General features: G+C 39.5%; 1 protein-coding gene across 1 annotated transcript in view; it reads left to right on the top strand.

The window, feature by feature from the left end:
• Positions 1-17,895, top strand: part of GRID2 (glutamate ionotropic receptor delta type subunit 2) — a 616,736-nt gene that overhangs the window by 227,226 nt on the left and 371,615 nt on the right. Inside the window, exon 2 of the mRNA XM_070756691.1 lies at positions 14,400-14,684. Within this exon, the coding sequence (XP_070612792.1) occupies positions 14,400-14,684 (285 nt within the window). The remainder of the gene's footprint in view (positions 1-14,399; positions 14,685-17,895) is intronic.

Below are 17,895 nucleotides of genomic sequence, written 5' to 3'. Positions count from 1 at the left end.
GGAGAGTCGCTGCTGAAGGAAGTAGGTGAGGTTAGGAGAATCAAAAAAATCCCAAACTTTAAGGCTTAAAAAAAAAAGAGGGACTCTAAGGCAGCGATACATACATTGGCTGTTGCTGCTGCTACCTGCTTCCTCTTCCTTCCCATGCTGAAGGGCTCCCCTCTCCTCTCGCTCGCTCGCTCGCTTTGTAGCCGGTGCCTTTCCTTCACTGTGGTGATTCCTTGGCTGCCCAGAGCGAAGGGAGCATTTCTTTTATCTGGGCGCTGGCAGAGGTTTATTCCCTCTCCAAGCTCCCAGAGAAAGGAAAATGCTTCGTTCACTCTGGACTGCCAAAGCCTCCTCCTTAAGCAACACCGAAAGGCTCCTCTGGCAGTCCAGAAAAGCCCAAGATGGTCGGGATTAAAGGGGGAGTGGCAGGAAACTGGCCGGGCCTTTGTGCCGCGCTCAAATTTCCTGGGAAATTTTTCCGAGCTCGGGTTCTTAAGTAGAAAATGGTTCTTAAGTAATCTTGAACACCTGGTTCTTATCTAGAAAAGTTCTTAAGTAGAAGCATTCTTAAGTAGTGATGGGCGAACACAACGGTGTTCGGGTTTGGCGACTTCGGACGAACTTCACACAAAGTTCGACCGAACACAAACTCCGAACGGTCCATGGCATCAAAGCTCCGCCCCCGGAATCCCATCATTTTTTATTTATACGTATTTTTTTTTTATTTTTTTTTATTTTTACGAAAAAGGAAGCCGCAGCAGCGCCGCAAGCAAAGGGAGGTCCTTTCATGTAAAAATATTTTTTTTATTATTTTTGCGTGAAAGGACCTCCCTTTGTTTGCGCCGCCGCTGCGGTATCCTTTCATGTAAAAATAAAAACCAGCTGTGCCCTTTGCCTGTTTTCTGAAAATAGATGCAGTCACATTAATGAATTCCAGGCACTGGCTGCATTTGTGCTTTCATCCTCTACCTGTTCCAAATCAGATCCAAATCAGATTTATTGCAAGAGATCATGACACCGTGAAGCAATAGGGATGGATAACTCACACCATACCACTTTGTGGGGAAAATCCATTTTCTTCTCCACTAGTGTAAGGATTCTAAAGGCACGGTGAAGCTTGGAAAGTTGGTGGTAGCATATAATAATATTGACCCTGTTAATAACACCAATATATCTTGATGCTTTGATGTTCCGTTGCCTGGTTTCATAGTACTAATTTTCCACTACACAAGAAGCAGAAAGCCAAGCTAAATGCTAGAGCTCTAAGCCGTGAGGGAGAAGTAAATAAGTATAATGGGGCAAGTGATCCTATGAATCGCTTCCAGGCAAGCAGGTGTAGAAAGCTCTTGTGCATTTATGTATTTTCAAGGGGTGCAATAGATTAAATGACTAATAGGCTAGAAATTACGAATGCTGGCAAGTATATGGGTCTCTCTCTCTCTCTTTCTCTCTCTCTCTCTCTCCTTCCCTCCCTCCCTCCTTCCTGTGTTTTCAAAAGAGCTTGAAAAATCCCTCAACCATTCCATTAATTTAGAACACCTGCCTCACTCATTTTTGTCCCCTATAAATTCCAGTTGTTTTGTTTGTTTGTTTGTTTGTTTATTTACTTAGTTAGTTAGTTAGTTAGTCCAATACACAATGAGAGTTTCAGTGAGTATATACAGTGGTACCTCATCTTACGAACGCCTCTTCTAACGAACTTTTCAAGATACGAACCCGGTGTTTAAAAAATTTTTGCCTCTTCTTCCGAACTATTTTCACCTTATGAACCCAAACCGCAGCTGCTGGGATGAAGGGGTTTCTTTTTTTCCCCTTTTTTGAAGAAAGAAAAGGGAGGGGCGGCTTGGAGTGGGAAAGACTTTGCATTAACAAAAGTAGGAGAACAGCGTGCTTGCAGAGGCACTGAAAGGGTGTCTTTTGAAGAAAGAAAAGGGAGGGGAAGCTTGGAGGAAAGATTTTGCAGAGAACAGCGTGCTTGCAGAGGCACTGAAAGGGTGTCTTTTGAAGAAAGAAAAGGGAGGGGCGCCCCCCTTGCCTTTCTTCCTTCCCACTCACCCTTTAGCCTACCCTTGCTTCTTCCACCCGCCCCCTTTAGCTGCTCCTCCCTGCCCTCTGTTCGCCTCCCTTCTAAAGTTTGGGATTTTCCTGAAGGATTTGCAGGCATTATTTGCTTTTACATTGATTCCTATGGGAAACATTGTTTCGTCTTACGAACTTTTCACCTTACAAACCTCCTCCTGGAATCAATTATGTTCGTATCATGAGGTACCACTGTATACACACATAGTAAAATACATGAAGGTTATAGAGGAGATACTCCTAGTAAAATATATCTAAGAAATAATAGAAAAGATTTTTCTATTCTCTCTTGTCTCTTGGTTTTCTGTGTCTCTGTGAGGTTAATGCAATATGCCTCAAAGTGAAATAGGCCAGAAGTTTTCCTCTTTGGGGGTAAGGCTAAGAAATGAAGTGAAGCTGATCACTGACAATTGATGACGGTGGTTAACTTCTCTTCCGAGGTGGCCTTGCCATCAATCACCATGAACCAGTTCCTTCAGAAGACGCATTCTAAAAGGGCTCCTTTCTTTATCTGTGACCTCTTTTTCTGTGTACTGTTTAAAATAATGAACAGAGAAAATGAGTTTTTTCTTATTCCCCCCCCCCTTTCAGGTGAAAAAAGGACTAAAGTTTTATCTGATTTGTATCACTGATGGTTGTAAAAAGACTGTCTATTATTATGCATTCTATTCATCCCTTCATTCCTGGAGGTGTCTGTAATATGGTAAATGATTTAGCTTTACTAGATAAATGGTCAAAGCAATGGAAACTGCAGTTTAATGTTTCCAAATGTAAAATAATGCGCTTGGGGAAAAGGAATCCTCAATCTGAGTATTGCATTGGCAGTTCTGTGTTAGCAAAAACTTCAGAAGAGAAGGATTATGGGGTAGTGATTTCTGACAGTCTCAAAATGGGTGAACAATGCAGTCAGGCGGTAGGGAAAACAAGTAGGATACTTGGCTGCATAGCTAGAGGTATAACAAGCAGGAAGAGGGAGATTGTGATCCCACTATATAGCGCTGGTGAGACCGCATTTGGAATACTGTGTTCAGTTCTGGAGACCTCACCTACAAAAAGATATTGACAAAATTGAACGGGTCCAAAGACGGGCTACAAGAATGGTGGAAGGTCTTAAGCATAAAATGTATCAGGAAAGACTCAATGAACTCAATCTGTATAGTCTGGAGGACAGAAGGAAAAGGGGGGACATGATCGAAACATTTAAATATGCTAAAGGGTTAAATAAGGTTCAGGAGGGAAGTGTTTTTAATAGGAAAGTGAACACAAGAACAAGGGGACACAATCTGAGGTTAGTTGGGGGAAAGATCAAAAGCAACGTGAGAAAATATTATTTGACTAAAAGAGTCGTAGATCCTTGGAACAAACTTCCAGGAGACGTGGTTAGTAAATCCACAGTAACTGAATTTAAACATGCCTGGGATAAACATATATTCATCCTAAGACAAAATACAGGAAATAGTATACGGGCAGACTAGATGGACCACGAGGTCTTTTTCTGCCATCAATCTTCTATGTTTCTATGTAGGAGCCCATCACTGCATGATAGGTTCATATTAGCTCGTCCCCGTGAGAAGTCTAGCTGCTCAATTTCGAACTAACTAAAGTTAGTGGGCCGTTTTCACAAGCAGTCCCTGTGTACAATGCATTGGAATAACCCAACTGGAAAATGACCAGTGTTACAAGAGGGAGGTAAAGTGAAATGAGGCTTGCAAGATTGATATCAGTTCCTTCAGGGTAAACCAGATCAAAAAACAGACTCCATTGGAAGAAATGAACTACAGTATACCGAGATAGGCTACAATAACAGATTCTTGCAAGCTTCATTTTCTCTTCTCTATCTCCTTCTTATTTCCTTAGGGAATCAGGATGGAGCCCAGGTTTTTTTTCTTTCTTAATACTGCATCAGATTCCCAAAATTTAAGGGATGTTTTGGCTCTCTTGGCTTACGTAACCATTCCTCACTGAGGTTATCTCCTTGATTTGCCACACTAGGTCATGAAAGTGTTACCCGTTCCATCCAACCTGAAATGCATCTACAGAATATGCAAGGCTACGGAGAGGGGCGGCATACAAATCTAAATAATAATAATAATAATAATAATAATAATAATAATAATAATAATAATAATTTTTTAAAAAGGCACCTTACTTCAAATGCACAGTTAAGAAGCAGGATGATAGGATCATTCATTCATTCATTCATTCATTTATTAATTTATTTTATTTTTATGCCATATTTGTGAAAGCTCAAAGCAGGAGTTGCAACCCCGTGTCGTTCTAAGATGTTGTGACAAACAAAGGAATTTCAAGACGGTCAGGGTTGCTTCTACAATTTTGATGTGACCCACACTTTATAGTTAAAACAGGCTTCAAAAGACTATTGACTTCCACCAATGTCAACCTAAATTTAAGTGGCTGCAATTTAGTCTTTTATGTAAGTGCATCCCCTTTAGTTAAATTAGATATCATTAGAGGACCAATTTTATAGCACAATTAATCCACTATTACATACCTGGAATAAGGGCATTGCCTCTCTAAACAGTTTAGAGGCACAGTCTTCCTGTTAAATTATGGCAGCTGGCTGTTATTTTTAAAAGCATGCTATGGGGGTCATATTCTAAGGATGATGTTGTAAGATTTGTAAAAAATTAATTATAGACAAATTCACATTGAATCTTAGAAACATAGAAACATAGAAGACCGATGGCAGAAAAAGACCTCATGGTCCATCTAGTCTGCCCTTATACTATTTTCTGTATTTTATCTTACAATGGATCTATGTTTATCCCAGGCATGTTTAAATTCAGTTACTGTGGATTTATCTACCACATCTGCTGGAAGTTTGTTCCAAGCATCTACTACTCTTTCAGTGAAATAATATTTTCTCACGTTGCTTTTGATCTTTCCCCCAACTAACTTCAGATTGTGTCCCCTTGTTCTTGTGTTCACTTTCCTATTAAAAACACTTCCCTCCTGGACCTTAGTTAACCCTTTAACATATTTAAATGCTTTGATCATGTCCCCCCTTTTCCTTCTGTCCTCCAGACTCTACAGATTGAGTTCATGAAGTCTTTCCTGATACGTTTTATGCTTAAGACCTTCCACCATTCTTGTAGCCCGTCTTTGGACCCCTTCAATTTTGTCAATATCTTTTTGTAGGTGAGGTCTCCAGAACTGAACACAGTATTATTCCAAATGGGGTCTCACCAGCGCTCTATATAGCGGGATCATAATCTCCCTCTTCCTGCTTGTTATACCTCTAGCTATGCAATCTTGGTGTGCACTTTGGATTTTTAGGAAAGCTTGGCTACATGGGCATTCTAAATCATCCACACCCAAAGAAAAAAAAAGTTAGCCATCACTGCCCTATATAGTGTTTTGCCTGAATAAAGTTTTCCCTTAAACGGAAACATCTCTATTCAAGTCTCAATTCAAAAGTGGTTTCCAAATGCAGACATAAAATGTTGGGCTGCCTTTGAGGATGAGAAAGATTTGTGGCTCTATTCAAAACCAAAGATCCTCAGCGTTAATTCCCTTTTGACTTTAGGGATGATTGAGGACCCTCATCAGTAAGCCCTGATGTGGCGAAGTATTTAGCATACATGTCTTTTACTCCATAGAGGCACATGAGCAATGAGCAATTTGTTTACCGTGGGCATAAATAATCTCCCTTGTCCCAGATAACAGGAAAAAGAATTGCACCCGAGACCCTAACGTGACTCCCGTTTCCTTCCATCCGGGGAGTAGATCAAGATAAAAGTGAAAGAAATGCAGAGAGAATTTTAGCCTTTGGAAGGCAATGCCATTAAATGATACCAGGCATCATTCTTTCACCCCGTAGTATTTAATGTTAAGCTACCAGATGAACTGCACATTTATATCATTGCCACCAGTAGTTCAATCATAATTTATTCTCATATATTTTATACAACCCATAAATCTGCCTTTAATGGTTTTAAAATAGTGTTTCAATGGGATTTCTCAGCGGTCTATCGCTGAGAATATCAGCAGTAGCCTGAAAGAATTCTTGCTGAGTGCTATAGATCATTTATGTGCAAGGTGCATCTGGAGGGAAGTGATTGCTATGTTCAGCTTAATCCGTGCTCTAAGTTTCACATATGGCACCACTGAGAACCACCAGGGGTGGGCTAACATCCTGCGTGGAGATGGTATGCAATTTAGAATATTTCTCTTGACTTCTCTATTCTATCAAATGATTTCGGGACAGCAAAAACAGATGAAGAATAATCAGAAGGGTGTAAGAGGAGCAAGGTATTTAAATAATCTATTTTAAATGTAGTCTAATAGTTAATTAAGCTAAATAAAACTAAATGGTTCTGGAGCAAAAGACCTCGTTCTTGTCCTATGGTTAGTTTGCCTGGAATTGAATTCTGGAACCTGAAATTTCCAGTATGGGATTTGGGTTGATTACCTTCTAAGGCAGTGATAGCAAATCTGTTTTTCCTCGGTGCATGCGTGAGTTCCCATAGCCAATCTAGTAACCAGAGCATACAAAACATTTGTCAGACCAATTGTTGAATACAGCTCACCTGTATGGAATCCACACTGCATAACAGCCATTAATACAATTGAAGGAGTCCAGAAATACTTCACAAGAAGGGTCCTCCACTCCTCCTCACGCAACAAATTACCTTACTCCTCCAGACTTCAATTACTACGTTTAGAAAATTTACAGCTACGCCACCTCCGAACTGATTTAACTGTTGTTCATAAAATCATACTTCACAATGTACTCCCTGTTAGCGACTACTTCACCTTTAACAACAACAACACAAGAGCATGCAATAGATACAAACTAAATGTAAATTGCTCCAAACTAGACTGTAGAAAATACGATTTCAGCAATAGAGGGGTCAACAACTGGAATTCACTACCGGACTCTGTTGTTTCTTCCCCCAATCCCAAAATCTTCCACCTTAGGTTGTCTACAATAAGGTAGGTAGGTAGGTAGATGGGTAGATGGGTAGATGGATGGATGGATGGATGGGTAGGTAGGTAGATGGGTAGGTAGGTAGATGGGTAGGTGGGTAGATGAATAGATAGGTAGGTAGGTAGGTAGGTAGGTAGGTAGGTAGATAGATAGATAGATAGATAGATAGATAGATAGATAGATAGATAGATAGATAGATAGATAGATAGATTAGGTAGGTAGGTAGGTAGGTAGGTAGGTAGATAGATAGATAGATAGATAGATGATAGATAGATAGATAGATAGATAGATAGATAGATAGATAGATAGATAGATAGATAGATAGATAGAGACAGAGACATGAAACACTTCTATAAGGAGAAGCTACATGAATGAAAGCTGATTGCAAAATGTAAATAACAATATGGAAATCCCCTAAATAATTCATAGCCCTGTAGCTGTCTTTTGTCTGCAGCCCTGCTTTACAAAACCCCTGTGATATGAAAAGGTGAAATAATAACATATCAGCAATTTTGCAACTAAGCATTTTTCCTAATAGCTTTCACCAAGGTTTCACATTGCTAAGATGACTCTGTTGGGAACAATCCACTCCTGAATAATGTATACATGAAGAAAGAGATAACCTCCAGGATCAAGATGCTGAAACTCCTGGGGTGAAAATAATAGCCGGTCAAGGCCTAGAAGTTGGGAAACAGAGCAGGGCGAGAATCTTTACCAGTGGGGGAATAAAACACCCACCCAGGCTTCAGAACTGCAAGAGAACTGCAAAATAAGGTCCCAAACTTTGCTACGCTTTCCAATAAAGTGGATCAGCACCGGAAATAAATTGACTCAGTCTCCCCAAAACAGATTTATTTTATTTATTTATTTATTTATTGGATTTGTATGCCGCCCTTCTCCGCAGAGTCAGGGCAGCTAACAACAATGATAAAAACAGCATGTAGAAATCCAATTAATAAAACAACTAAAAACCCTTATAATAAAACCAAACATACACACAAACATACCATGCATAACTTGTAATGGCCTAAGGGGAAGGAATATCTTAACTCCCCCATGCCTGGCGGCATAAATGAATCTTGAGTAGTTTACGAAAGACAGGGAGGGTGGGGGCAGTTCTGATCTCCGGGGGGAGTTGGTTCCAGAGTGCTGGGGCCACCACAGAGAAGGCTCTTCCCCTGGGGCCCGCCAAACGACATTGTTTAGTCGACAGACCCGGAGAAGGCCAACTCTGTGGGACCTTATCGGTCGCTGGGATTCGTGCGGTAGCAGGCGGTTCCGGAGGTAATCTGGTCCCATGCCATGTAGGGCTTTAAAGGTCATGACCAACAGATGACATTGTGATAATAATCCACCCTTTATCTAATCCAAAAATGGTACAAAACTTCATTGGAAGGTACCTTAAATTGTAGCTTGCAAGATAATTAGAAAAAGCCACCCGACAGCATTTCAAATGAGAAAGAGGAAGCCATATTTTCTAAGCCACCCTTCCAAATTAAGGCTCACTATTTTCTTGCAGGCTGATCAATTTCAGTGCTGACAATCGTTTGACCACATGAAAAATGAAGGTATGGCAGACTGGTTGCAATTTCCATTCTGGTTCTAATTTTAAATTCAAATTACTATCTTTGGCAAAGGCTGAGTATCAGCGCCTCCTTTTATTTTATTTATTTTATTTTATTTTATAGCAAACTATTAATGATCTCTTTTAAAACCATTGATCAAATGTATTGGACTGACCAAATGGTAATTCTGCACTCCTTGTATTTTAGACAAATGAAATTTTGTTGTACGTTAACCAAATCTCTTACAACTGAACCTGTTACTAAATATTTGAGGTTATTTGATTGTGTTTAGATAGTAGAGTTAATTTGGGTGTCGTATTAACCTTAAAAGCCCTATAACTAAATTTTGCTCTAAGCTGGACACATCGGGCAAAAATGTCTCTGTTTTTGATCCTGACATTGTACTTCAAAGTGATGATATTATTGTGAAATTTTATTTATTTATTTGTTTATTTATTGGATTTGTATGCTGCCCCTCTCCGGAGACTCGGAGCGGCTAACAGCAACAATAAAACAGTGTACAATAGTAATCTAATACTAAAAACGATTAAAAACCCCTTAATATAAAAACCAAACATACATACATATATACCATGCATAGAATTGTAAAGGCCTAGGGGGAAAGAGGATCTCAATTCCCCCATGCCTGGCGGCAGAGGTGGGTTTTAAGTAGCTTACGAAAGGCAAGGAGGGTGGGGGTAATTCTAATTTCTGGGGGGAGTTGGTTCCAGAGGGCCGGGGCCGCCACAGAGAAGGCTCTTCTCCTGGATCCCGCCAAGCGACATTGTTTAGTTGACGGGACCTGGAGAAGGCCCACTCTGTGGGACCTAACTGGTCGCTGGGATTCGTGTAGCAGAAGGCGGTCCCTGAGATAATCTGGTCCGGTGCCATGTAGGGCTTTATAGGTCATAACCAACACTAACTACAACATGACAATGAAGTAAAAAATATAGGAAGTTAATACTGAGGCCATGTTAATGTAACCTGAGTTATTAGTTGTTTCATCTCCCAACTCTTTTTTTGTAAAATTCAAATAGGGTCTCTCAACTGACTTAGTATAGTTCAGATCAATGATTCTATCAGTAGAAACGGCAAAGTCAATATTCAGAGTATATCTTTAAATAAATTTAATAAAAACTGAGTTTTTACTGGCTTTGAAATAGTGTTGCATGTCTGAGTTCTGACTCAAATCCAATCTTTATTTAATTTTCTCATCCCTTGCTGAATTTATGAATTTTCAATACGCTCTAAATTTTCTGTGAAATGAATGAATTCCCTTGGCTAGAAAAATATATGCGTCTGGTCAAAGTTGACAGCACATATACAAACAGACCCGATAGTTTAATGTAACAGTTCATTAAATGTGTAGTTGCCTGCATTGAATCTTGAATAACAGGTCAGTTCCCAGTAATGATGGCTAAGCATAAATCTGGTATGAAAAATCTTGGATACCGCGTGAACATCTGTGAAAAAAATTGCATTGCTTTCTCCTTCCGCTTCCAACTTCATTACAAAGCCAATGTAAACACTTTACCGTTTTCATATTTCTCACGGAGTAATAGGTCCAAATTAGGGGCTTAATCATTATTAATTCCTTTGATATTTATCAGTCGCATTAACATTAATCATGATAAACACTTCTAGTGTTAACGTGGATGTCATTAATATAGCACTTCAGGTGTTTGTACGGCTGTTCAGCCTTCATTAACCAGACCATTAGTTCCAAGGTGTTAGCTTTTTGCTTGAAAAACACTGGGTTTGTTATAGTGATATTTTGATCTGTTTTTTTTTAAAGTCCTGTGGATTCTTCTCTGCTGTGGTTTACAGGCTTCAAAGGCTTCAAAGAATGCCTTGCTTCAAATCAATAATTTCCTTCAGGATGCTTTGGAAAACAAAATTGCTTTCTTTTTTTCTAAAAGTTAAACTTCTGCATGGCTACTTTTGGCATATCCTGTAGACATCCTGAAGCTCCTGTGCGCACTCTTTCCAGATGACGTCAAACTATTTAATACCACCGACAATGCTGCTACCCTTCAAAAAGACCTTGACCATGTAGCAGAACGGTCTAAAACCGGGCAACCTCAAATCTCCACCACTAAATGCTCTGTCTTACACAGAGTGGGCCTTCTCCGGGTCCTGTCAACAAAACAATGTCATTTGTTGGGGCCCAGGGGAAGAGCCTTCTCTGTGGCGGCCCCAACCCTCTGGAACCAACTCCCCCCAGAGATTAGAATTGCCCCCACCCTCCTCGCCTTTCGTAAGCTCCTAAAAACCCACCTCTGCCGTCAGGCATGGGGGAACTAAGATAATCTTTCCCCCTAAGCCTTACAATTTATGCATGGTATGCTTGTTTATATGTATGTTTGGTTTTACAAATAAGGGTTTTTTAGATGTTTTAGGATTGGATTTACATGCTGTTTTTGTTGCTGTTGTTAGCCGCCCTGAGTCTGCGTAGAGGGGCGGCATACAAATCCAATAAATAAATAAATAAATAAATTGGTAAAAAGAATCAGAATACTAAATATGGAGGAATTGAACTTATTGATAACCCTCAATCTATCAAAGACTTGGAGTACTCATATCCAATGACCTAAGTCCTAGAGCCCACTGCAACAACATTGCCAAAAAGGCTTTAAGAATTGTTAACCTAATCCTTCGCAGTTTCTTCTCTGGTAATTTTGAACTGCTAACAAGAGCTTACAAAACATTTGTCAGACCAATCCTAGAATACAGCTCACCTGTATGGAACCCACATTGCATATCTGACATCAACACAATTGAGAGAGTCCAGAAATATTTCCCAAGGAGTGTCCTTCACTTCTCTTCTCACAACAAAATACCTTACTCCGCCAGAGTTGAAATTCTTGGTTTAGACAACTTACAACTCCGTCGTCTCCGTTCTGACTTAATTATAGTTCATAAAATAAATTATTATTATTATTATTATTATTATTATTATTATTATTATTATTATTATGTCAGTACAACACAGCAAATGAGATCACTATGCTGAATTTCGTATTTCATCACCAGTCGGGCGCTGTGGACTGTGTGATGTAGCGGCAAATTATGTTTGCCGATCCCAGTAAATCGGCCTTTTGCAATTGACAGATGGAGATTTTGTCAATTCCGATGGTTTTCAAATGTCTGCTGAGATCCTTTGGCCCTGCGCCCAGCGTGCCAAGTACCACTGGGACCACTTTCATGGGCTTATGCCAGAGTCGTTGCAGCTCGATTTTTAGATCTTCGTATTTGACTAATTTCTCTAGCTGCTTCTCCTCAATTCTGCTGTCCCCTGGGATTGCGATGTCGATGATCCATACTTTCTTTTTCTCCACGATCATAATGTCTGGTGTGTTATGCTTCAGGATTCGGTCAGTCTGAAGTCGGAAGTCCCACAGTAGTTTTGCTTAAATTATTATTATTATTATTATTATTATTATTATTATTATTATTATTATTATTATTAATGTTGACTGACGGGGGGCTCATTTTCCAAGTTTTAATCATTCCCTGGTTATCCACAGACATTTTTCAGTACATAGATTCTGAAAATTGGAGGTGCCCAGGGATTAATTCTTGGAACGCCACAGACAATATGTTGTAATCTACTGCCATACATGAAGAAAGATTTCATGATAGAAATTAGGAATCTAGCCTTTATTGGTTTTTAAAGTTTTTTCTGTCTTATTCGTGTTGACTCTGCCATCCTACAAGAACATTTCCCCTGTTCTCCCACTCCTTCACCAATGAGAAAAGCACAAGGTTGTGACTTATAGATCTGCAGTACCACTTAACGCAATACAAATGTACGGATGTCCAAACCATTCCTCGCGGGCCAATTTCGCTGGCTATCATACCCAATTCTTTTTAAAAATGGAATTATACCTGAAGCATTTGAATGGCCCTCTATGGGGGGGAAATGTAGTGTGGCTGGAATACGCTGCCTTTCGTTGGTTGTTATTATTGTTTTAAGGTTTTATTTATTGAACCAAAGTAATTTAAGTTTTGGTTTCTTTCTTGATGAAGATGCATATATTACATTCCACTATGAGCCGTTATTCTTTCAAAAATATCTCCAGATATAATACAAAATAGCAAAATAGCTCCAGAGCTGACGTGATGACTTTGAGCTGCATTTATCTCTCCTGTAACTCGGTTTAATTTAATACGCGGTTCTATTACTAATGTCTATCCAGAGTCCTCCAAAGATAATATTTATGGAAGTTCCTCTCTCTCTGCCTCTCTCACGTTTTCAGCCTGTAAAGGATAGGCACCAAGTAGCTCTCATTAACAGTAATATGTTTGGCAGTTTGAAATGGATGGGCAAAACCTCTTGGCTTTTATGGCACCATGCTGATTTTAAAACAAGCCTTCTTTTCAAAGAGGACAAGATACATCAAATTTATGGAAACTCTGGAGCCTTGCCTTGCTCAAGCGAATCTGTTGCATGTCAACTCTCACTATTTTGTGTTAGTGGGATATTTGCCTTTTTTTTTTAAAGGTTAAAAAAAAAAGAATGTCTCTTACGTTTCACTTGTCATCTCGACTGTAAAAAATATGACTTCAGCAATCGAGTTGTCGAAGCGTGGAGCGCTTTACCGGACTCAGTAGTGTCAACCCCTAACCCCCAACATTTTTCCCTTAGACTATCCACGATTGACCTCTCCAGGTTCCTAAGAGGTCAGTAAGGGGCATTCATAAGTGCACCAGTGTGCCTTCCGTCCCCTGTCCAATTGTCTCTCCTATATCCCATATATCTTTTCTTCCTTTCATATATCTTCTCCTCTATTTTTATATCTTTTCTTCTATCCTTTTCTTTATATATATTACTAGTTGTCTATTCTCTTCAATGTGTATTGTGTATTGGACAAAATAAATAAATAAAATAAATAAATAGATAGGATGTGACAAAATCCCGCCACTGGAAGCAAGGAACCTGGTTCCCTTCAAGTGACTTCTCCTTTTCTCTCCCCCCTCCCCCTTTTTAATAAAAATATAATCTTTATTAACAATAAATAGGGAAGGGGTCCATTAAGTAAAACGAGAATACAAGTAATCAGGTTGTCGAAGCGTGGAACTCATTACCGGACTCTGTAGTGTCAACCCCTAACCCCCAACATTTAACCCTTAGACTATCCACGGTTGACCTATCCAGATTCCTAAGAGGTCAGCAAGGGGCGTACATAAGTGCACTAGAGTGCCTTCCATCCTCTGTCCTATAGTCTCTCCTATATCTCCTATATCTTCTCTACTATATCCTTCATTGTGTATTACATAGAAACATAGAAACATAGAAAACTGATGGCAGAAAAAGACCTCATGGTCCATCTAGTCTGCCCTTATACTATTTCCTGTGTTTTATCTTAGGATGGATATATGTTTATCCCAGGCATGTTTAAATTCAGTTACTGTGGATTTACCGACCACGTCTGCTGGAAGTTTGTTCCAAGCATCTACTACTCTTTCAGTAAAATAATGTTTTCTCATGTTGCTTTTGATCTTTCCCCCAACTAACTTCAGATTGTGTCCCCTTGTTCTTGTGTTCACTTTCCTATTAAAAACACTTCCCTCCTGAACCTTATTTAATCCTTTGACATATTTAAATGTTTCCATCATGTCCCCCCTTTTCCTTCTGTCCTCCAGACTATACAGACTGAGTTCATTAAGTCTTTCCTGATACGTTTTATGCTTAAGACCTTCCACCATTCTGGTAGCCCGTATATTATTGTGTATTGGACAAAATAAATAGATAAAATAAATCTTGACTCTCATTTGCTTTATTTTTTTCCTCCCCTTTGGCTTTTATTTTGCAGCTTGCGAACTCATGAACCATGGGATCCTAGCTCTGGTCAGCTCCATTGGCTGTACGTCGGCAGGTTCCCTCCAGTCTCTGGCCGATGCCATGCACATCCCTCACCTCTTCATCCAGCGGTCAACAGCTGGGACCCCAAGGAGTGGCTGCGGCACTACAAGGAGTAACAGGAACGACGATTACACACTATTTGTCCGCCCGCCTGTCTACATTAATGATGTCATCTTGAGAGTGGTCACCGAATATGCCTGGCAGAAATTTATTATTTTCTATGACAACGAATACGGTGAGTATTTACTGTCTCTGGTCTCTGCATAAAAGGGTAAATTGCTGTTGTCCGATGGAGGTAATGCTATTAAGCACAACAGCCTTAAAAACTTGGAAGTTTTCCTCTAAATTACTTTATTCTCTAAGCATTTAGCATTTCATGTAATCCTTAGTCTTTAAAAAGAAACACAAGGTTTTTTTTAAAAAAAAACACCACTTACATCGACTTTGGTGGCTTTGCTTGGTAATTCCTTTGAAAAAAGCTTAGCTAAATAATTACAATAATTTTTACTTAGGACTAATACTGATATGTTCTCTTGAGCCCCTTCTATTCTTTGCAAGACAAAAAAAAAGAAAGAAACCACGTGGAACTGACCACAGCTTCTTTTTCTTTTCTTTTTAAAAAAATTGACATTAAAAGGGCATTTGTGATGTTGATATAACTGATGCAAGATTGCCTTTGACTTACCTTGCCTCTTGCCAACTTCCATAAAAGGATGCTGGGTGATAAGGAAATGGGAAAGAGCGTTTTAGGACACCCCATGTATTATGCATAGGAATCTTGAAGGGCAAGAACTTAAAACAATAATGAAAGTTGGAAGAAAATTGTTGCGGGACATGAATTTTAAACTCCATGTTCTTGCATTGTCTTGGTCTCCCTCTCTGCTTATGTCATAAGTAAAACCCACCCCTGAAAAAGTATATTTTTTCTCATTTTTAATATTTAAAATTATTATTGTTATTCATCTGTTATTCCAGAGGTTTCCCTCTGTTCTATTCTGTCTTGTTTAAATCAAAAGACTTTCTTCAAATCAACATCTGCTCCTAGTCATCAAATAGATATACTGTACAGTGATACCTTGTCTTACAAACTTAATTGGTTCCGGGACGAGGTTCTTAAGGTAAAAAGTTGCTAAGACGAAACAATGTTTCCCATAGGAATCAATGGAAAAGTGATTAATGCGTGCAAGCCCAAAATTCCCCCCTTTTGCCAGTCAAAGCGCCCGTTTTTGTGCTGCTGGGATTCCCCCGAGGCTTCCCCCCATGGGAAACCCCACCTCTGGACTTCCGGGTTTTTGCGATGCTGCAGGGGAATCCCAGCATCGCAAAAACGGGCGCTTCGCTGGCAACGGAAGTCTGGAGATGGGGTTTCCCAGCGAGGGGAACCTCAGCGAAATTGCAGCATCGCAAAAACACCGAAGTCCTCGAAACGCCACCTCCGGACCTCTGTGTTTTTGCGATGCTGTGATTTCACTGAGGCTCCCCTCGCTGGAGGAGAGCCTCAGGGGAACCCCAGCAGCGCAAAAACGGGTGCTTCGCTGGCAACGGAAGTCCGAAGGTGGGGCATCCCAGCGGCCACGGTGGGTTTGTAAGGTGAAAATAGTTTGTAAGAATAGGCAAAAAAATCTTAAACCCCGGGTTTGTATCTCGAAAAGTTTGTATGACGAGGCGTTTGTAAGATGAGGTATCACTGTACATGTTCATGGAATTTGGTAGGCAGGATACCTAATAGTTTGTTGTTGATTTCTTTCAAGTGTTCCCCTCCCCACACACACACGCAGAGAATCCTAACTATGTTTCAGATGAGCCACAGAACCTGGCATTCTCTCAACCAAATATTAAACACATGGGACTAGACATTGATGAACTGGTAGGAAATAAGGAGCGAGAATACAGATATGTTTGATTGAACTATGCATTTTAATAATAATATGAATTATATTTAGGGATCGTTTATTAAAATGCAACCCTTTCCCCCACATTATTTAATGTGTCCATTTAAAAGGAAATACTTAGCTCGTGTTATTGAAATCATGCCTTCCAATATACTTACTCGCTAGAGGAAAATAACTTTCTGAAATTTATAATAAATTTCACTACAACAAAACTGGGCTGGAGTCGAGATAAATATCATGCTAATCCGAAAATCTAACATTGAGCAGAGGCACTGTGCTCATTTACATATCCATTTATCAATGTCAAAGGTTTTAAGTTCAACACACTGAAATTGCATTTGACTTTTATCTTTGCTATCAATGATTGCCTTTCATTAGAGGAATGATGGAGAATAATTTATATTTGGAATTATGTATTTCAGCAGGGCAAGGAGTTATTTGAATTTTCTTCTCTTTGTAAAATAGCCCAAATTCTTTTTGAATGCAACTGACCCTATTCATTTGATTTATTAAACTAGTGGCGGGAGGAGATGGACAGGCCCTATTATTCCTCATTGGTAGGAGCCAGCAGTCCATTTAGAATTCTCATTCCAACAAAGAAAATAGCAGCTTTTCAAACGAAGTTATTATTTCCGTATAAGTCCTAATTAGAGGGTTCAGCAGAAAAATGATTTTGCAAACTCACTTCGCCTCCACAGATAAGCCCGTCCATGAATTGATTACACATTTGAAACGAAACTTAAAATGTGATGGATATGGAAAACAAATGACATCTCATAAAACCAGAGCATCAATTTTAAAGGAGAGCTCAGTGCAGCTATGCGCTACATTCTAAGCAGTCTAAAATAAGTAAATGGCCTGGACACATGGCAGAATTATGCAGCATCCGAACTGTGATTGTGGAATGGTAGAAGTGTGTTTGGTCCTCCACATAATTTACTCACCTTACATCTCTATTCCAAGGGAGTGTATTTTCTGTTTTCACTATCGAGGCAGTTACAAACTGGAGCTTGTAAATTCTATGGTGGTTTCTGAGCTTCGATGTTTTGTCTATGGAGATTCTCAGTCATCCAGGTCATGGTTGACCCAAAGGTGCTTTTTCTTTGAAGATGTTTTGTTGGTCATCAAAAAAAGGCTTCTTCAGCTTTGACTGGGTGGTGGGGAATGGAAGGATTTATCCCTTTCCTATCACCCATTTCCTCCAACTTGTGACTATGACGGTCACTTGTTGCTTGTATCCTTACGATTTTTATTAGTATTGATTATTTCCTCATAGCTTATTTGTATTTGTATTTGTATTTATTAGATTTGTATGCCGCCCCTCTCCGAAGACTCGGGGCGGCAAACAACAATAAAAAAAACAACGTAAACAAATCTAATATTAAAAATAATCTAAAAAAACACAATTTAAAGAACCAGTCATACAAACAAGCATACCATGTATAAATTCTATAAGCCTAGGGGGAAGGGAAATTTCAATTCCCCCATGCCTGACGACAGAGGTGGGTTTTGAGGAGCTTGCGAAAGGCAAGGAGGGTGGGGACAACTCTGATA

Source organism: Erythrolamprus reginae, chromosome 7, assembly GCF_031021105.1.
Source record: "Erythrolamprus reginae isolate rEryReg1 chromosome 7, rEryReg1.hap1, whole genome shotgun sequence".
In the NCBI taxonomy this organism is placed as follows: domain Eukaryota; kingdom Metazoa; phylum Chordata; class Lepidosauria; order Squamata; family Dipsadidae; genus Erythrolamprus; species Erythrolamprus reginae.
The sequence above is the reverse complement of the archived record's forward strand: the minus strand, read 5'-3'. Positions and strand labels throughout refer to the sequence as shown.